This window comes from Cryptomeria japonica, chromosome 11 (assembly GCF_030272615.1).
Source record: "Cryptomeria japonica chromosome 11, Sugi_1.0, whole genome shotgun sequence".
Taxonomy (NCBI): Eukaryota; Viridiplantae; Streptophyta; class Pinopsida; order Cupressales; family Cupressaceae; genus Cryptomeria; species Cryptomeria japonica.
Window position 1 is genome coordinate 509,565,935 of NC_081415.1, and position 22,556 is coordinate 509,588,490.

Here is a 22,556-nt window from a genome sequence, read left to right on the forward strand (position 1 = left end):
TAATCTTCGAATGATCATCCTTAGCTGGGTTCTCCTCCTTCGATTGACTGGCTTTGCTTGTAGATTTTCCTTTCTTAATCACATCTTTCTTGATTGCGACTTCCTTCTCGGGAAGAACCAAGTTAGTGGTGAGGTTCTCTTTGACTGTAGGCTGAGCTTTCTTGGTCTCGCCTCTTTTGAGTAATACTTTCCCTTCCAACATATCTTCCTTTTTAGCTGGGAAGGTCATAGTTTGAACCATGCACTCATTTTGTTCGGATTGTTCTTGGGAGTTGCCTTCCTCTTGGGTCACATTGATAGTGGCTTGAACATTTGACCTCGTTGTACTAGATTCACTTAAACTATTAATCACCGCATCTTTGATTTCTGACACTTTAAGCAATTCATAGAGTGGTAGACTTACCTTGACTTTCTTAAGTTCATCTAACACTAAGGCGGCCAATCTCTTCATTTCATTTCCCGCGGGAGGTGTAATATTTCTTTGTCTGTATTCTTGAGTGTTCTGCGGGTACTCTGGAACGTTGCTGGCTTGGGGATCTGGCGGAGTTGAGAAATTGTTTGGAGGAATCGATGTAGTTAGTGGTTCAGGATTCCTCTGATTCCTATGATAAACTCTTTGGTTCACTCCTCCTGACGATTGATGAAACACTTCCTTTATTCCTTCCACTAGGACACTGTCGTTCAATGGTGGGAAATAGTATTCTGAATCTCCTACAGGTCCATTTGCAGATGCTGGCGGAAACTGGGATCCTGGTGGTACCATCGGTCCATTGGCCGATTCTGGAGGAAATCTCCCATTTTGCACTTGACTAATTTCTTCTTGTGAATATCTGCAGGTTTCAACGATCATGGCTTGACCATACTGCGTGGTTGGAACAATTTCGTACCCTGTGGTGGGAGGATTTTCAGGTGGATTGGTGGTACGCATCTCTTGTTGGAAAATGTCAGCTGCAATTTTGAACTCAGGACACTGCAACTCGGAATGTTGGTTCGTGTTGTGAAGTCTGCACCAACTGGACAAGGCTGCTTCGGCTAAAAACACTTTGCTTGAAGAGGGGTTCTCTTGACTTTGCGCATTTGGTGGATTGTCCAAAGGCGTCACCACATTTCCATTGTTTGGAGCTGTATTCCATGGTCTTCTCTGGAAGCCTGGATTGTTATTTCCTTGATAATTGTTTCTAAATCCTTGGTTATTGTTTCCTTGGAAATTTTGGTTGTGATTGATCCTTTGCATGCTCTGGAGTTGATTATTCTGGTTCCTCAAATGGGTGACCTCTGTTGATAACTTCTTGACTTGTTCGATCAACTCTTTCATTTCATCTTTCTCTTCTTGTGTCCTTGACGAATTTGTGGCATTTTGCAGGTACACAGGTTGAGCGGGTGGGGCTTGAGAAATTGGAGCTCCTGGGTGAAGAACCAACTGATTTGCCGGCTGTACGCTTGGATAAGTTGCTTGTGGGATTGGATTCATGACTGGAGTTTGGTTGGCCAAAGCCGTGCCAACTGCCTGCATCTGGTTAGGTGCTGCGACGGGTCCCATATGTAGTAGTGGTCCAGTGATGTTCTGACCCATGTGCTTACTCACTTCAATGGCCTTTGCATAGGCCGCATTTAGATCATTCGGAGTCGGATGTGTCCTTACAAACATAGCTGTGAGATGATCTAAGGCTCCATAGTAAATCTCTCTTGGATCTGCAATAAGATAAGGAGGACGTAGCATCGTGTATGCGCGATGAAATCTGTTGTTGAAGGAAGTAATAGGTTCATGCTCTCTCCTTCGAACCTCAACAAATTGTCTATATAACTCTGCTGGTGTAGTTGGGATGCCAAATTTAGCAATGAATGCGTCTTTCATCGCGTCCCAAGTCCTGATGGATCCTGTAGGCAAGTGAATAAACCAAAAGTATGCCTCTTCTCCCAATGAGTAGGGAAAAAGCCTACATGCCACATCTCCATATTAAATTTTTCTGTTACGAAGAAGGTCCTCGAACATCTTGATGTGATCCTCTGCCGTGCGATGGAAATCACTGACATTGAACTTGGAACAAAAGTGTTCTGGATTCTTCGGCATATCATGGTAAATTGCAAATTCCAACGGTGATGGATTGTTGACTAGCCACGTCGCACCATTAAGTATATGAGGAGGAGGAGGGGGGGGTGGAACACATTGAGCCATTGTACTCTTTGAAGCTGAACTTGATGAACTAGCTTGACTCTTTGTTTGTGAAATTGCCTGGATACTAGATTAGATCGCCGCTTGAACTTGTTCTTGAAGAACTTGAGATGACTCAGGAGATCCTTCCAATCTTAGTTTGAACTCTTTGGGAGTGTCCTCTCTTTTAGCTCGCTTTGCTTTGGAAGTAAACTGAAGTTCGCTTAGATTCTTGACGCCTGGTGTGGACCTCAACAACCTTTGATGCTTCTCGGGCGAGAAAGAACCAATGCGATCCAGCGTGAAGTCTTGCAAGGATTATTGTGGGTTCCTTTGGTTGCGAAGATTTCTAGCTATGACCCTTTGATGTTCTTCGGCTATATCTTCCTCTTGCTCCAAGATGATTCTGACTCTGCTATATTCAACTTGACTTCTCCTTGCATTCCAAGCTACTTGATTCAATTCGGAAATGATGTCTTCTTGGGTATTGCTTACTCGCAAATTGGGTTGCACTACTTGATTCAGTCCTTCATTCGGCAACACCATCGTACTTCATGATCATGTTTGCAATGTTTTTTCTCTTTTCAAAATCTTCGGACTTCGAACTTCGGAGACTAAGAGCCCTCCTTCTAGTGCCAATTCTGTTGACGTGTATTTTATACACAATCATACACAGAATAAAATACCAATAGGCATCTTATCCTCTCTTGAGAAAATAGTCTCTAACTGCTGAAGATCTGCAAAAAGGATCAGTTAGGTGGACTCCAAGGTTCTTTTAGTGGGGTCTCCACGTGTGGACAAGCTTTTTTAGTGGTATGATGTGATTTGCTGTTTCCTCCAAGGGGTCTTACGTATTCAAAGCTCGAAGATTTTACTAAACTAAAAGGAACTTTCAAAAAAAAAGCAAAAGATAGGGTTTTAAGAGGTCTAATCTAGCCTAACCCTATGAATGACTTAGCATGGACGAGATTTGGCAAGACTCAACCAACTTCAATTTTGCCATCAGATAACAACTCAATTGAAATTAGTGCGATCTTCTAAGGTAATATGATGGTATTCAATGCATCAAAGACCAAGGATACTACTACGAAGGTACATATCCAAGACACAATGATAATTGAAGATTAAGGACTCAAAGTGTTCTCCAGTCGACCACGCAAGGCTTTCCTACAATCAGCAAGAAGCTAGTGGTTTGGATTGCGAATCCTACCAAATATCAAATCTCACACTTAGTCTTTCAAATTAACAATCTACTTCGATTGAGCATGATTCAAGTACGCCAAACAACCATGAAGATAACTCAAGAAATTTGCAACAAAACACCATAACTTCAATATTTTATTGATTTCCAAGTCATCATGTACAACAATTGCTTGAATTTCTCTCTTCAAGGCTCAATCTTGCTACAAAATAAAAATTGCTTCTAACTCTAATCTCTCTTACATCAACTATTGACTCTTGCTCTATTGACTATTATCTGACTATTACCAAATGAAATGAAAAATAGGGGTATAAATAGCATCCCCAGTTACAATGAAAGGTCCAGATTGAAAACAAATCAATGGACAAGATCATGACACCTAAACCCTAATTAGGGTTTGTTACAAATGACCTCCTTTTTACTGAACAATATTAAATACATAGCCAAATATTAAATTCGGCACAAAAACCTAGGAGGTATCAACCAATGAGAAATAAGATGTCATGTCATCTGTAACAACCTTTCATCTAGAATCCTATTCCCTTTACAATTCTCTTTCTTAGCATATGCAATGAATTTTGTCACGATTCCTTCGATTTCTGTGATTGGAATCTCGGGAAGATTCTTGATACTCTCTTCTAAGTGGATAACCTGATCGAATGCATCTAGAAGAGCTGCGTCCCAAGTAGGTTCAAGTTCCTTCGTTCTATCAATCAGGAGCATGGTAGCATACATCTGATCATACTGCTCATCTGTAACATCTGCGTCCTTGCGAAAGATGATCTTGATTCTATCCTCAAATTCTTGCATATCCACATCTGTCTCGACCTCGATCCTTCTGCCAAGAATGGTACGAAGTACCTCAAATACTCTGTCCTGGATCGGATTGATCACCTCCTCAACTTGGCCACATCTAACACCGATGTCCTCGAAGAGAACACTCTTTATATGGAGTAAGGTTGACCACTGAAACAAACTGTGAGAATCACCTTCTAAGATCCTCTCCTGCGCTAAAATTCTTCTGGATGTGTGTCTTATAACTTTCAAGACAGGGATGGTAACGTCCTTGGTATGGGCAAATGCAGCTACTGTTACCATCAATCTGTGGATTATCTCAAGAACTTGGATAGCCTGATGAGTGATCTTCGACATCCTTGTAACAAACTCTATGGCCACTGTATGAGATCTATCCATCCAACTACATGTACGCTGGACCAGGTTCCTGAATCTCTCTGCTTCATTGATTGATTGAAGGGGCAATGCTTGCACTGGTGATCTAACTGGATCCTGACGTCCCAAAGGTTCATTGATGTGACTGAAATATGTTCTCCATGCACCGACCTCTCTCTCAAGCTTTCTATTCCTTTCCACTTCTTCTCTAAGCTTGTCTTTCAATGCTTCAAATGTGTCGGTAGCATCATCCATTGTCTGCTCTGCTGTGGACGGTCCTAACTCAATAGTCTGTATATGATAGTCCTCTGCTAGGATCTCACCCTCATATTTATCTGCTGTCGGTGTAGCTATCTGCAGTTTTCTGGATCCAGTCTCATCTCGAATCATCTTGGACATCTTTGTAGCCTTCTTCTTCTCTGTTATCACATGTGAACGTCCAACAAGGCTCTCTAAATCAATTGCATTGTCCTCGTCCTCAACTACGATCACCCTAGTTAATCTTTCCTTCAACCAATCTGGGATATTCGATCTTGTCTCTTGAACTTGAATTTCTTTATGTACTATTTCTTCTTCTTTGGGAGGAGATGTCATTTCATTATCATCATCTAAATCATAGTCTTGGAGAGATCCATCCGACGAAACATGCTGTGCCCGTCCTTCCTCTTGCCTGTCATTCTGTACCATCGACTCCATGGATTCTTCCACTCGAATTGTTCTATCCTCTGGTTTGGAAGAAGTACCTGGTGTTTGATCTTTGTTGGCACCTTGCTTTTTCTTGGAAGGCTCTTTCTTTTCTGATCTTTCCTTTCTCTTTGAACCTCTCGAATGGAGATTGCCCTCATTGGCACATCGAAAGTTACCTTCACCTGAATTCCTAGGATTAGGATTGCCTTCACTCACACTTGCTCCACCTTCGGCTGGTTTCTCTTCCAAAGTAAAAGACATAGCTATGCCTTGTTCTCTCAACTTCTGATGCTGAACGTCTACCCATCTGCGAGTGCAAGACAAGACTGGTGCCATCGAATCATCTAAATCCACGACCTCGGGCTCATTCCAATCCAACCTTATTGTTTTGCTTTCTCTATCATAGGAAGACTGGATGTGCCTGCCATTGTCCTGAGCTTGGTCGGAAAATCATTTATACCAAAAATCACTCTGGTCCCTTCCTGAGGGACAGGAGCGAACTGGGTCTTAGCACTCTTGTGGACGTCTAAAAAAATCTTCAATTTGTATTCAACGCGTTCATCTCATGTTTTCTCTTGCTTTTGAACGTAAACTTGCCTTGGTTTTTGCCTGGATTTTGCCTAATGAAGGATATCGCTCTGGTCCCTAGGAGAGGGACGAGAGCTACAAGGTACTTCGCCCTGGTCCCTTGGAGAGGGACAGGAGCGATTTGGTCATTCTAGGTCATTCTCCTTCATTTTTGCATCTCAAATTATATTCATTTGGTAAAGCATCTTCCTTTGGACCCTTTCAAATTATCAAGTCATCGAAATCTCGCAAGGACAAGGCAAAATTGAATTTATAGCTCCGGTCCTTCACTGAGGGACAGGAGCGATTTTTCTCCTGGAGGCATTTCTGTGCTCATGAAAATCTTCAATTTATATTCAATGGAAAGATCTCGCCTCTCTCTATCATTTCCAATTCGTAATTCATCTTGACCCTGCAGGAATAGTAAGATATTTGAGACGAGCTCTCGTCCTTCACTGAGGGACAGGACCGATTTTGCTCCTACAGGCCAAAATATCATGATTTTACACATTTTATCACTTCACAAGGCGAAAACAAATCATTTGAAATGCCTAGGATCAAAAATCAAAAAGGTCAAAATTTGGTCAAAAATATTCAATCGGAGAAAAATTCACATTTCACTTTCAACACTTAGACAAATTAAAGCTCTGCATCAACATTCCAATTGAAAATTAGACCATTCTGGCGAATTTATTTCATTCAAAATTTGCATCCTAGAAAAGGAAACTCAAAAAAACTCTCAAAAACGACTGGATTCTGGCCTGAAAAGACAAAATTTAAAACCCTAAGGCTTGACCCTAAATCCAGACGACTAACTGACTAACAAAATCCTAAAAACGAAAGCGAAAACGAACGAAAAACAAGCAAAAAGAGGGGGTCCCCATTTGCGATGGGGCGATGTGTGAAATGGTCACAACACTACCATGTTAGCCCATGCAATTTTGAGCATTCACAAACACCATAGTTATTCCTATCAAAAAACTTTTTCTTACCTGGGAGAAGTTTTTACTAGCATTTGGAATTCAAACTAGAGCTGAAAGATTTAAATCAAATCTTAAGGTTTCAAATTTACAGCCTTGATACCATTGTGTGAGTGTTAGTGTTTTAATTTGTTCTTTCTAGGGCAACACAACAGGACGGTGTGTACAGTAGAACCTTTCTTCAAATTAGAGGAGGAGATCCCTTGTAAAAATAAAATCTTAAACCCATGAAAAGTAGTTTATGGACAAACAATTTTGACATGTATGTAGTTTGCTTTTGTAATGTCCCCTAATAAATTCTAGTTTAAGTTCAACTAGAATATTATATTAATTATCCATTACATTAATATAAATTAATTAATAATTAAATAAATTATTCTCAGGTTAATTATTTTATATTAGTATTTCTTCACTATCATAAACTAATTAATAAGCCAATAAACTATTGTTTATTTTTGAAATGGAATAAGTTTCAGGTTGGTTTCCAAACAGTTTCAGGACGGAACGGATTCCTTTCTAAATTCATATTTAAATGGAGGCACTGTTGGAAATGGGGCAGCGGAAAATATCATTAGATTTAATAACTGGAAGAGAGTTCATATTCATCTCTGTAGTTTCCAGTAAGAAATACAGAGTATTTGTCATGTCCCCGTGAAAATAATAAATAATCAAAGGTATAAAGGTATTAATTACTTTATATTAAGTGCTCTTTCGCTGATATAAACTAATTAATGTTCTTAATAGTTAATCTTTGCTATTATTAATGAATACGGGAATTCTTACGGGAATTCTACGGGAATTCTCAAAAACGAGTGGATATAAAGATGGACATCTGGGAGGAGGAGGATATACGAAGTTTAGAGTGAGGATTGGTTCTCAGTGAGACATCAAACATTGAAGGGAATTCCTTTTGCCTGCGGCACGGGCCTAGTGGAATTTTGAAACAATGCAAAGTTTACAGCGTGCGGGTCGTTGAAAGCATTGACACTTGTATACGAAGTTTAGAGTGAGGATTGGTTCTCAGTGAGACATCAAACATTGAAGGGAATTCCTTTTGCCTGCGGCACGGGCCTAGTGGAATTTTGAAACAATGCAAAGTTTACAGCGTGCGGGTCGTTGAAAGCATTGACACTTGTATTATTCATACAAATCGGGAATAGAACCCAGAAGCATCTGCACAAAGATTACCATGGACAAAACTCACATCCTACCCATCGCGTAAGGCAACCCGATATCGGGTAAGGAATAAATACGAGCAGTTTCGTTGTTTCACATTATAGACAGTGGTGACATCGGAAGTATCTCCGTCCGGTTTGGAGTTCACGAAGAGCAGGGAACGAGCGGAAGTGACATCAGTAATGGTTCGACAGTGGTATTTGCGGAAGTGTAGCAGAGTGGAATTGTCGGGGGTGACCACGTCCAGCCAACACGGTAGTTTCTCATCCTGCCAACCCGACTATGGAGTTAATATCGGGCATTCTATGCTCTCATAAAGATTGTTGTGCCGTGATATTCTAATTGTATTAGTTGGTAGAACTGCGAAGGAGTGTTCCAGCCGAACTATTGCTCCATGAGGTAGAAAGCAGATAGTCACGTGGTAGGCATCCACTGCAACTTCAACAGGTGCACCACTTTTTAAGATATTGAATGCTATGAAATGTTGTTTGAAATTGCTTTAAACCTGAAATCAATTAGAGTACAGTACGGGTTACAATTTCTGAACTACATTCTTGGACTTTAATGATCAAACTGGTAAACAATTACTAAATAAACTGGAAGGGAACATCTAACTGCAGTCAGTCATAGTCAGGAATTTTACAGTATTCCTTTCGTCAATAATAATTGGCCTATTGGGATTTTCCTATTGCTATTATATCCATGGCGGAATCGAAGCAAGAGGAAGGATGCAATTAAAACAGAACGGTGTGATGAAATTTCCAGAAGTTCAAAGATTCAATATCTTTATGTTTTATTAGTAATCTTTTGCTTGACCTATAACGGTGTTTCCGGAAAGAGCCGTTTCAGTATAATAATTTGAGTCAACACCGAATTGCCAACTTGGCTGTGAACGCTTTAGGTGCACAAATATTAAAATCTTTACCAGTTGCAAACTGCATATTCATTGCCTTTCATTTGCAGAATTAGGAACATTATTTGAAATGATCAATAATCATTCCCCTATTATATCGAACAAGTATAAATTTGTTGTGAATTAAGCAAGAGGAAGGATGCAATTAAAACAGAACGGTGTGATGAAATTTCCAGAAATTCAAAGATTCAATATCTTTATGTTTTATTAGCAATCTTTTGCTTGACCTGTGATATTTCTTTTCCTTGCAAATAAATTCAGTTAAGGAATTTTACAGCTTTTGGGGAGTTTTAGCATGTACTAGAAAACAATCTGGTACATCTATTTTTTTCCTAAGGAATGAGCACAAGATTAATCAGTTATTGCACAGACAAGTGAAATATTTTATATGTTTATGACTCCACGGAAAAGTTAACCTTTTAGAACACATGGATGTGTGCACACGTGCGCGTGCACACACACACACGCGCACACACACGCGCGCACACACACAAACACCAAAAAGCATGTGCATGCAAGAGCTGAATTGACTGTTTTGATTATACACACACAACATAAAATCTCATAAGTTAAATATTTGAATGTTGTCTACAAATCTACAAGCACCTGAATGACTACAATCACAATAGAAAGCCTGCAGTATCAGTAATTTGCACTAAATCAATGAAATCCTTAATACAAAAAACTCGATAATTATGACAAAATTGCAAATAAGATAACAATCTCATCTCACACACAGCTTAAACAATACAAATTGCCCGAAGTCTTCCAAAATTTACTGTTAGTTCCTCTAGTGCAAAACCCATATATGTAAGATTTCAAAGAATCACTTTGCACAATTGGATGTCCTCTAAATGTAAAATTGCTTCAAAAATAAAAATTGCAAGAAAATTAAAAATAGTTTTGAATAAAGCTCATCCATAGGATAAAGATTATCTTGTAAAAATAAGTTCTGTTAAAATAAATTACAACCTATTCTAGAATTATCCAAAAATATAAAATGGTTTCACCCAAAATAAACTAGTAGTGCTCTAAATAAAGGTGATTCTATTTTAGAAGTTTAAAAATGACTTGCAAAAATGGCAATCACTAAGAGGACTATGGTTGGCTGCTCTTAAGTTGAATTGAACTCCTGTTAATCACTTCTTGTCAATTTTTATTCCTTGAATATCTTTACTTGAGCCTTCACTCGTTTTGGTCTGATAAAACAATTTTGTGGAACCTTGATTTATGGATTTTGAGTACTTTGTCATTTCAATAATGAAATTTTCATACTTATGCTGCTTCTGTTCCTCAAACTCAATGTTATACAGGAATTCCATTAGTTCATCTATCATCTCTTCACCAAATTTCGTCAGACTTGCCATCTCTTCCTTCACATGTTTAAGGGAGTCTTTTTCCAAATTGCCTTTCTTCCTCATGTTGCCTTCTGTGTCTTTTGGAGAATAGGGAATGGTATCTAGGAATGAATTAATTTCATATTTCATCCATTCCAATTTACTAATCATTTCTTTCATAGAATTTACAAAAACTTGTGCCATCTTGACAAAGAACCTGGCAGATTCATATCAGTCAAAAGAATAATGTGCCTGGTGAGTGGGAAGAATGCCAAGGGTTATTAAAATATCCGATTCAACCTCTGCCGTGTATTTTCAATTTTAGAATGTCTCTTGCCCATCTTTTTGTTTTACCTCCATCTCCTTCTATGACTGCTCAATCACATCCTTTTGGGTGTCAAATCTACTACCTTGCTCCATGGAATTGTCAATTAATTCAAATCTACTACCTTGCTCCATGGAATTGTCAATTAATTTATCATCCTTACCGATTATTTTTCAATCCAAGATTCCATAGTCGTGTTCTATAAGGCAATCTTATTGAGCTGCAGACATGTAGAATCTCTGATACCTGGTTGAACTGAAGAATTGCTTGGAATCAGATCGATCATGGACCAATTTCTCTATTTAAGCTTTCAACTATCTAATCTGCTCTTTTAACTCAGTCTTGTTCTTTGGACCCTTCCGTATCCTTTCTTTTACTGAAGTTGTAATATCCAATCAATTAATATATAATTTTCTAGATCCCTTACCCAAAGGAGTTTTTGTGACTATAATTTGTTGGCTGGACATCTTGGGTTTCCAACTTTTCACATTTGCTGGAGGCATGGCTGTTTGAGGAAAACGTTTTCCCTTATTTATCTCTTCTGAACATGTTTTGGCTCTTTGCCTTCTTTGCTGGAGGTCCCTTGAGCAAAGAGGAGATTGCCATAATGTCCAGTGATGCTGGTTCTACTATTTTCCTTTTTTGGCTTATCATCTCAACTAACCACTTCAGGCCTTGCTGCTGGTGGGTCTGAAGGTATCTTTGACACCTACCATGCTTTGCAACTTTCTCAATAGATTATAACTTCATTTGATACCTAAGATGCTTTGTGATGACCTCTTTACTCTTTATATTCACCATGGCGAAATTCCCATAGACAACTTTACAATCTCTATGACAAGTTTGTTTATAATTCCTATGACATTCACATTGCAAATAGATGTTCTTTTGTCTGAATTATATTCTAAATACATGTTCTACAAGAAATAACAAAAAAGTAAACTTCACACTAAATGTAAACTAGGATCATAACAATCTCGGAAGGCAATGGAAAATTAATGTTCTAATAAGAAGGCTGAGCTGGTGGAGGATTAGTCTCAAATAATTTAAATGTTATTTGTTGAAAATTTGAAATCATTGGGTGAAGAAATTTTGTGATGATTGATATGTGATGATACAATGATAAGGTATGAGAGTATTATGTTTGCAGAACCCCCTTCTCAATTAATGTGTAAAATTTTCAGTGATCATCTGAAAATAAATGCTCCGTTTAAACTTCACGTGTTCCTCATTTGGGACAGAATTTCTATTTGCAGCCTTAAGTGAAGATCAAGATGCCACTCCTCGTTGATTGGATTAGAGGCTTCCAGAGCTGTTGAACAAAAGCTGAACTGAATGACCACAAGCAAGCAATGTGCAACCTCACAGAAAATTGTTGTAATTTAAGATCTACCCATATGAACCTGTAAGCTTTAGATGAATTACAGTCGGCAACTTCTTCAATTTAAAAGTGATACATAGCATGCCTTGGCATGTAATAGGATCAAGAGCCAGGCATATTCACCCAACACAGTACCAATTTTGCTCCAATGAAATTCCATTCCAAAATTCTAGGGTTATAGCAGACAAACGTAGACAATAGGATACAGTGGATGTAATTGGTTTGTAGGATCAAAGCTTGTCAGATTCCTTTTCACTAGTAAACTGAACCATAAAGTAATCCATTTCCATGAGAATGATATGAGTAGCATCTGTTACTTCCCAATTCTTAATTACCTTCCCACAAGATTTTTTCAGGGAACTATGGTACTATAAAATATTTAAGAGTTCTATCCTTGAATCACAATATCTTTAACATCATATGTATTAACTTAAAAAGCATTATTGGTCTGCTGGTAGCATTGATTCACCAATTTAATGACTGGTTAGGGTATAGGGCACCAATGTTATTCCCATGCCAAATAAACCATTGAGCTCCTCCCATGACTTATTAGTCTATTCACCAGCCACCATATTAGTCAAAGTAAAAAATATGGGCTAGCTAGATTGAGAAATACTTACCTGAATTCTCTCATTTGACCTAGTCACTATATTAAGGTAATGGTATTTTCATCTTTTATGTTTTTCCTGCATTCATATAAGCTGTTGTAGATAATGTTAGCATGATTGAAGTATTTAAAAGAACAATTTGTACTTCTGGCTTGGCGTATAAATGAAATTCCAGATCATGTCTTATCATTTTGAATATGTAATTTATGGTAGAACTATCTAAGATTCTAAAGTATGCAATATATTAATGGACAAATAATCAGGTTAAAAGAGAAAGTAGACATTAATTGCAAGTTAACTGATAGGATTTTGCATGACAATTATATCTAATTTGATTTTTTACCCAATATCTTTCGAGATATGCTTTATACTTCTATTAATTTAGATTGGTATTCATAATCTGTTAGGTTCAATTACGATCAAACCAACGAAATTGGCGACGTTTAAGGTAAGGACTTATTATATTATTCTTGGTGTTTACATATTCTCTTGGAGTTTGTTGCTTGTGTATGGTTATTTTGAAATATATTATGGAGTATATAAAAATATGTGGGAAAAATTGAGATATCAATTTAAGTTTGATGTTTTGAGTCTCACTAGTGAACCCATCACCAGGGAAAGTATGAAACAAATTCATGAGAAAGAATTCTAATTAAGTTATTGTAAATGCCTTAGGTAATGTGGAAATTATTGGAAGAATGCCAGGAAAGAAGATCTTTAAGCATCATTCAATATGAAACAGAGAGTAAATGAAATGAAAATCACAGAATGCACAAAGATAATACATTATGCCACAGATCCATGGGGAAAACCTTTTAGGATAAAAAACCCCTTAAAGCATCATTCATATTTTAGGAAACTTAGAGTTGGAACAAGTTTGTATAAATGTAGACATAAGAAGAACTTTCATATTATTGTATCTTCACCGTCCCTTTCTTTTTATAATAACTCTTATGCATATACAATGTATTATTATAACCACTCATGCAGTCTTGTCTTTGGCTCATACTAATGTATATATCACATATTCATCCAATGTCTGATATGCTTTTATGATTCCCTATATTTAAAACAATTTAAGGGGTTGGTTAATAGGACACACTTTCATCATATAACCTTTGGTATATTGGTGGTAGCCCTTATTCCATTAAAAAAGATAAAGCACTGCATGATAAAATGGTGCCTACCCCCACTTGGCTAGCTTAAATTCAACTTTGATGGTTGGCTAGGGGAAACCTAGGTAAGTTTGGCATGGGGTGCATCATAAAAGATGAAAAGGGGAATTGGTTTGGGCCCTATCAAAAAAACAATTGGATGTTGCTAACAATGAGGTAAAGTTCCAAGCTCTCGTAGGAATCAATTTGTGTCAAGAAAAATGATTAATTAATATTCACATGGAAGACGATTCCTAGATATGCATACATGTAGCTTTTAATCAAAAGATAACAAATTAGAAGTTAAGATTGTCGAATTCATATGGACTATTCTGGATGGTATGGATAATGTATCTATCCAACAATCAAGGAGCAAATGGCACCTCAGATCATCTAGCAAATATCACACGTGATCAATTGGAGGCAGATGGCGTATTGAGCAATCAACATACCTGGGAAATTCCACTACTTTGATTAGATGAGAAATCTTACAACAGTATGTCTAGTTGGTTCTCCTTCTCGCACAAAACAAAGTTAGAACTCTGATTCATCTCCTTTCGTATGATAGCTTTGGGTTTGGCATGGATATATTGCATATATTTCCCAAGGGTTTGTATGCCCTTGCAACGCAAATGTCATGGCCATACAACTGAGACAGATCTGCAAGGTGGCCTTAAGGAGATTTCATGTGCATGACAACATGTTGTTGGAGGCATTTTTTGTTGGTGTTGGAAATAAGCCACACCCGGACCGACGATGGACTGGTCGAAGAGGGGCCAGTAGCTCAGTGGTAGAGCACTCCAGCAGCGTATGGAAGGTCCTAGGTTCGAGTCCTAGCTGGTCCATGTCTCAACATTTTTGGCCACTACATTTTGGCAATTGGTGAAAAATGCTAGTTAAAGCAAAGCAGTGAAAGCACTTATCAATCCACGACTTTAGAAAGCAGCACTGTAGGCTGTATCTGCATTCAATAAACAGTTGACTGAAGGTTGTTTGGGAGGTGCCTTTAACATTCTGACTACACATGCAAGCAAAGATGTCAAACAAGCCATCCCTGGGCATCATGAAGTGATGTTATCCCCATTGCAGGTGGTAAGAGTCTTCAAACACTCTGATGGTCTTTGCTTCACATGAATTATGACCACATTGAAAAGATCCTTAAAATATTTCCTTCAAATTACACACACAGATCTGGTTTGCCACAATTTCAATTATGCTACTATACTAGTTTCAGGTTGCAGATTTTATTGTTTGAGACATTCAATAATACTAATAGTTATAACGATGGCATTCAATGTATAAGGTGAACAGAAGGTTAATCATACATTGAAAATTAGAAATATTATGACTTGCCTTTTAACTGCAGCAGCAATGAGGCTCATAAATATTCATGACAGAGATTGTCCTTATAAAGGATGATTAATGTGTAGCGTTCAAAGGCACTAACATTAATACAAACAATGCTCAGTAGAGAGGGAAATCACTGACAGAATAAGACTATATTAGCTGCTACCGTTATGCTTTATCATTACTGAGCAATAAGGTGCTTGACTCTCCTCAATTATTCACACCCATCCAGAGCAGTACTCTGCTTATCCTCAGCCACAAACTAATACCGAAACCACAGCTAGATTGGCAACACAGTTCCTGGATATTGTAGCCGCTTCATTAATGGTCAATAATAAGCTCGACTAGCAGGTGTGCTGCAGGGGAGTTTCAATTCAGTCCTTCCAATCAACTCGATGGCAGAAATGACCCACAATTTAATAATAACAATTGCTGCTGTCTAGATACATTCGCCACTAGATCCAGTTGATGAGTCGATGATAAGCCAGGCGATGAGAACTGTGACTGTTCATGTTTTGACATAGAGTTTGCAATATGAAGATAAGCTGTAAACCAAACCCTCCCATAATAAATCCCTTTCAAAATTTTAATTATTGGACTATGTCAAGATTAAAGCTCACCGAATGAAGACAAAGGTGAAACTTAATAATGTCGTACTCTTTATCATGCGATAAAAATATATTTTAGATCCTTATGGAAAAACTTAAGGAAGTGCGGAGCACTGATTAATTCATTCATAATCGCATACCTTTACTTCAGCCAAAGTGTAAAATAAGCCCACAACTTAATAATATAATTCGATCCCTTGCAAATGATATAACATATTCAAGTAGCTCAGTGCAATTATTTTCTATGAAACTTATGAAGATAATATCTTATTTCACCTCTGATCCATAATTACTCAAAATTCAATATTCACAAAGATACAAAATACCTCAGTACTGCAAAACCCTTAGTATTGCAAATTTGTCTTCCAATGAAGACTTCACAATTTTGGCTCAGCTGTGAACTTTGTCACAAATCCACTCGTAGGAAGAGTCAGGTTTCTTCCAAACCTTCTGTCAACTCCTGAAGGTTTCCGTTTCCATAAATCATAAACATATCAAATCCAAAAGCATACCTCACTCCACCCAGCCTGTTTCCTTATGAAGAACTCCCAGAAGCATCTAGAATATTAGGCCGACTTTAATATTTATCATATTTGGAGAACTTTATTTAAAAAAGTGACTTTTTGTATTATATTTATTTTATTATTTTCACTTTATTTTAATTAAATTAATCAATTAGAGTCGTTCTCATGAAATAAATTTATTTTTTTGGACAACTTAATTAATTAATTTAATTAAGTCACTTTATGAAAATTTGGGGACATTATAGTCAAGCCCAATTTAAGATCTTTAGAACCACATAGAATTCCATGGCGCATGTAGAAGACAGTTTTGCCATAATAAATAAATAATGTTGTGTTAGTATACTTGGCAGTGTGTTATACGATGGATGGATGTTCTATGTCATCCAAGATTGTTTAAAAGGAACGTTAATTAATTTGTCTAAAATCATAAGTGACAATTTGGATTTTCAGTTGAGGAATGTGGAGCGGTCTAGGTCATTCGCCATGACTTCCTACTTGGTGTATTTGCTTGCACGATTTGTTACCTACAAGGGATTGATATGTAGAGGTGAAGTCGGGAATGGACAAGGACGATTCAGGAGTTATGAGTGTTATCTACAGCTGAACATGTATTGAATTGAAGATTATAAGAGAGTGAATGATGTATTGACTATGTACATAACGCAAATGTTGCAAGGCGGGTTCCACAGGAGGTTGTCCAAGGAGGCAACAAAGCTGATAGAGAAATATGGATCGTGGTATTTACAGTTTCCCACTTTCACATACCTAAGGATCCATGGAATTCAATCCAAACCTTACAGGCTTCCTAGGTATCCTACTGAGAGAATGATCTTGTTGGAAGTGGTGAGACAACTTTTGGAGTATGATTCTATCCAAAAGGAAAAGCACAGAACGGGCATGTCATTTCCTATCTCACTGGGAAAGACATTGGAGGTTTGCCAATCCGCTTTAGCAGCTAGCACAACAGTTGAAGAGCTTGCATTCAACATACAAGAGAAGAGAAAGATTTGATCCAAATAAGAAAGTTGGACGGATCATGGGAGATAAGTTCACACACAAGGTAGACATAGAAGATTATTGGGCCAACTTGATGGACAAGCAGGTAGGGAAAAGAAGAATGTGGTTCAGAATGTCAGTAGATTTCATGAGGAAGTGTGGACTTCTCCTCATTCCTGATCAAGTATTGGATGATAAGGATCATACGCATCCACAATATGAGAATGAAATGAAGAGGGCAATTTCATTGCCTAATTGGTTAGAAATAGGAGAAATAGATTTGAATGTATTGATGAGAGAGGTCTTGAGTTTCTCCCGAGCATGGGTGGATATTCAGATAAACTAATTAGTTGATATGGGTGTTGCCTTCACTTATGAAAAGATGAAACAGGAAGAATCTGTTTCCAAGGATGATCAGAGGACTATCAATGATATCAGGATTCTTGCGGATGAGGAGAGTCAAGCTCCCTAATGAAGGAAGAACACACTAGGAGAAGTCAAGGCTAGGGGAAAGAAGATTGAGGAGGTCAAGAAGAAGAAGAAGCAAAAGACTATGATTCCTTCGTCTGTCATTTCTTCACCACCCCTCAGTGTCTCATCAATCAAGGAAATTGAAGTGCCAGAACAGAACAAAGAGACCGAGCAATATTCCAACACAGTGATATTACTAGAGAATGTTCAGGATTTACAAGCCACAACTACATCTGCTCCACCTAATGAGGATGATGATCAACCGGAATCCCCTATTGTCCTTTTTGAGGTTAGATTGGGAAAGAATGTATATGATTTGACTAGGGATAATCTTGATGATGACGATGATGTTCTCTTGGCATTGAGAGAGCTTGATCGAGAGATGTGTCTTGATGATGGTATGGAGATGGCCGCTATTCCTGATTGGCTGATGGAGAGTATGGAGAAAAGTAAGAAGATGGTAGAGGCATAGCCTATTGATGATATTGATGACTACTTAGCTAGGAGCAATAAGGAGAAATAACCTAGGAAAGCTGAGATTTTGTCACACATAGCTAGAGATGAGACAGGGATGCAGATTGCGCAGGTGGCTATTCCTATTGGAGATGTGACGGCGGACGTTGCTACTCCTATGGATTTCCAGATTACTTTAGTTGCCCTGTGGCCGTACTACAAAAGAGTAGGAATTTCAGGAGGTTGGTGATACCCTCAAGGCAATTAGTGCCAGATTAGACCGTGAGATAGAGAAAAGAGAGAAATACGAAGCAAAGAATATCAGACTTAGAGAGTACATTGCGGGGATAAGGCGTGAGAATCCCATCCTTATTTCCCGTACTGCAATTGATCGTGGACTACATACACATTATGAGGCTGCGAGAGATACACTTTCGAAAGTGGAGAAATGGATAGAGGATACGAAAAGACAGGCAGCTGATTTCCTTACTCACTTTTTCCAAGCTTTTGACAGGACAAGGAGGCTTATATTCAAGATACAATATTTGGAGGGAGTTTGGGAAGAATTTCGGCCCATTCAGGAGAAGACTATTCCACGCCTCAGAGTTTTGAAGAAGATTCCTACGTCCACGTTGATCAGGGAGAATATTGTGCACAATGGAGATAGATACAATTTCCATGGCTAGTATTGTTCATTGGCAATGAAGAAATCAACTTATGAGAGTGCACAAAAGAGTTGTGCAGATATGGAAGGATCTATTTATGATATTCAATCGCAGATCCTTGCCTCAATTGAGGAGTTATAGGGGGTTGATATCAGTGAAGCCAGTGGGTTATACTTAGCAGAATTGAGAGACAAAATGAAAATTCATGTATTTCAATCAGTTGAACTCTTTGAAATAAAGTCAAATCGATGATTTGGTCTCTTTGTTGATTCATTTTCATAATTCGTAGAGGCACATGCCAGATTGGGAGAACACTTTGGATGCTTGCTCGGATGCATTGGACCGTTATTGATTTACAACAGGATACCTTACCCAGCAGTTACATGGAGGAGTTAGATTTTGTATTGGCTAGATTCTTGGAGTATGCTAGGAGAGAGAGAGATGTAGGATGTAATTTTCTAGAAGATTCCCTATTTGATGACTAGGTATCTTTTTATTGGGCCATATGTTGGCGGCACCATTTTTGATGTAAACCCTAATTAGGACATCTTTGGGGTTTTGTTGGCATGATCTTGGCCCTTGATTTTAGTTTAATCTTGGCCATCCATTTTGTATGAGACTCTATATATACCTCATTGCCTCTCATTTGTAAGAGATTTTTTAGAATTGTTGGTGTATGCTGCAGCTTTTGAATATAAATCATTGTTCGACATGATGGTGATTTTGTTTTTCAAGTGTTGTCTTGCATTCAAGGTTCTCAATTCCTCCAAGTTAGATTAGAATTCGCTTTCAATGTTTGTTAGATTGAATGAATGAATTGTTGAGTATATTTGTGGGTAATCTATTAATCCATACTACTAGCCTCTTGCTGATTGTAAGTGCACCGTGCGTGGTCAACTGTAAATTTATGCAAGCTTAACTTCGATTATTATCCATCCATTGTTATGCATCAACTTGGATGGCCTCAATGTTGGATGGTAATAATTTGAAAATCTATGAAATACACCTTAGATGATTGCACTAAGCTCGTGTTAAGATCTGTTCGACTTGATGGTGAGACCTTGCCTAGTTTGATTCCACTAAATTTGTTCATCATTTCCTACATTCCTAGGTTTAGAATAGATTTCCTTAACCCTATTCCCTTTTGTCCTTTTTTAGAAAGTCTTGTTAGAATTGAGTCAAGAACTACATTGCCAAATCCTAAATTATCAGCACACCCATTCCACATTCATGATATGCAAAGTTAATTCGAACACTTGTGTAAGTCTCCAAGCAAAAACAACAATTCGCATCGATCATTGAGTTACCCACTCATCAAGTCCTGATTGTAGAAACCTTGGAATCATTTTAGTTGATCATATCCTTAGCATTTGAGGTGATTTTGTTCAAGAGAGGGTAAAGTACTTTGGTATTTTATTTTGAATGTTATGTGCATAAAACACACATCAACAGGTAGGACGAGTTGACACATGACTTGTTTTACTTGTGGGAGGTGTTCGTCAACTAGTACGTTCGACAGGAGGCTCGTGCAAACGAGGTCCCGAAGAGTGTTGTAGGAGAGGCCCTAACTGTGAACGACACCATCGATCGTCTCCTTTCTAGACTACCAAGGTTGTTGGCATGTAACCTCATTGCCCACCAAGACTTGTGCAAGAACAACAATTGAGAGCAACATTGGCAACAAATATTGCAATGATACAAAGAGAGAAACTGTAGGGAGGAAGAAGAGAGGGATATGAGCAGACACTGTACCCCTAGCAATTAATACCCCTACGACCAAACAAAGAAAGGAAGCATATTGCAAACACCTAGGAGGAGAGAGAGGGATCAGTGAGAAGATCTCTCTGGATCAAGGAACAAAGTGACAAATGACAATGATTATGGAGAATAGTTGAGGAGTCCCAGAGTCTAGCAAGGAGCAAGAGCAGAAGTGTCAATTGAAGCCGTAGTCGGGAGAGGCATGCTCCACGTATATGGAGTGAGTGGGAGGAAGTTGACAGTTTCCTACCACTCTCAAATGAGGTAAACGAGGATATTGTCGATCGGGCAGATAATCAACCCGTACACTCAGTATTAGATGAAGGGACTGACTCCACATCCACAAAAAGTAGTTTGTTTGTACAGTCGGTATGTGATGAAGAAGGCAACGAAGGAAGGGACCTCTAGAGTGACGTCGAGATTTTTGAACACAATTTGTACCACATTGAGAGTCTATCCATAAGAGAGGGATCGGGAATGGGGGGCTTGAGCCAAGGTGCAGAGGATGCAGATGGTGGACGGCTTGCATGTGGCCGAGAGTGCAAGTGAACCATGGGAACGCTGAGATCCAAGCAATCCAATTTGGTCCTAGCCACCAGGTACATACTGTTTGAGGATGATGGTGACCCCCTTTGAGTCTAGTAGTGGATAGGCAATAAATTCCCAAGTTCACCGGTAATGGATTAGAGGATCGTATAAGACATTGCAAGACATGTGAAACCATGTGGCTAGCAAGCGGTTAGGACGACAAAGACTACTGGTTGAGGTCATTCCCTACAACATTAAGGGGAATGGTAATATATTGGTTTTCAGAGTTGTAAGTGAGACACTTAAGTTTGTGGGAAAGCGTGAAGAAGGCATTCTAGGAGGAATTCAAATTCCAACGGGATGACAATGAAATTGTGGTGGAAACCTATAATGCTAAACAGGAAAAAATGAAAATTTACGAGCTTACAATCGTACGCTTAAGGAGTTGTTGGGTAAGATGGAAAACCAACCAATCCATGGGCTGATAGAAACGATGGTTCATCGAGGGGTTGATCCCCTCATCGAGGAAGAAAATGAAGGTGGTATCCCCATAGTCGTATGCAGATTCTAACAATCGGGTGTTGGGCATCAAAAGTGAAAAGAAAACATCCCGAGGAAAGAAGAAAGCCAAGGATGATGACAGTACGGAGGAGAGCAGCAGCGACGGTGAAACTAAGACAATACAAGCCCTTTGACAAGACATGTTGAGAATGATGAAATAATTGAAGGCTGAAAAGGAGGACTTGAAGGAGAATAAGGAAATGTGGTGCACCAATTTCAAAGTAGGTCACATAAAGATAATGTCCCAAGAAACTGTTCTACATTCCATTAAGGAATGCTCATACAACTTGAAGACAAGAAGCACACAAGTGCTCCTTGCTCAAGGGGAACAAGCAACCCCTTTGGCACACCTCTAAAACCACCTGCCAATCCTAATGCATTGCTTGGCGGGTACCGTAACATAGGTAGGGGAATAATAAGAATGGCTACAACAATAACAATAACACCTCACAAAGGGGAATATAGTACAACGCGAATGGTAGACCCATGATCCAGTTTTGGAATTGTAATGAATGGGGTCACTTCGCATGGGTTTGTTAGAGCAGTCAAAATAACGATGTAGGTTTAATATGCAAGTGGTGTGGACTCGAAAACCATGAAGATGCCGACTACCCGAAACAAAAAGGGGTAAACATGCTGGCTGCGAAAGAGCTGGATGAGGAAGCACTGGCAATCATCAGATTGCAAACAAAGAAAGCAGTATATCTAGACCCCTGTAGGGAGAAGGAAAGACTTTGGGAAGTCAAAGCCGATGTGGAATGGGCAATGGCAGAGGAAAGAAGAGCTTCTAATGAAATTGCTACCGCTAGTACTCCACTATGGTCGGAATATGAGAAAAGCATAGTGAGGTAGGTGTTGCAAACCTCAATTCTTGTATGGGTAATTGACCTTCTACAAACCATGGTACAACTAAAAATGGTCATTACTAATATAGTTGGTGACAACACAGTCGGCCTGGAACAACACAATACACAAAAGGAATCGACCGTGAAGT

General features: G+C 38.6%; 1 protein-coding gene across 1 annotated transcript in view; it reads left to right on the top strand.

Annotated features, from left to right (window-relative positions):
- Positions 1-22,556, top strand: part of LOC131034553 (uncharacterized) — a 400,008-nt gene that overhangs the window by 32,024 nt on the left and 345,428 nt on the right. Inside the window, exon 4 of the mRNA XM_057966103.2 lies at positions 12,905-12,945. Coding sequence (XP_057822086.2) covers positions 12,905-12,945 — 41 coding nt within the window. The remainder of the gene's footprint in view (positions 1-12,904; positions 12,946-22,556) is intronic.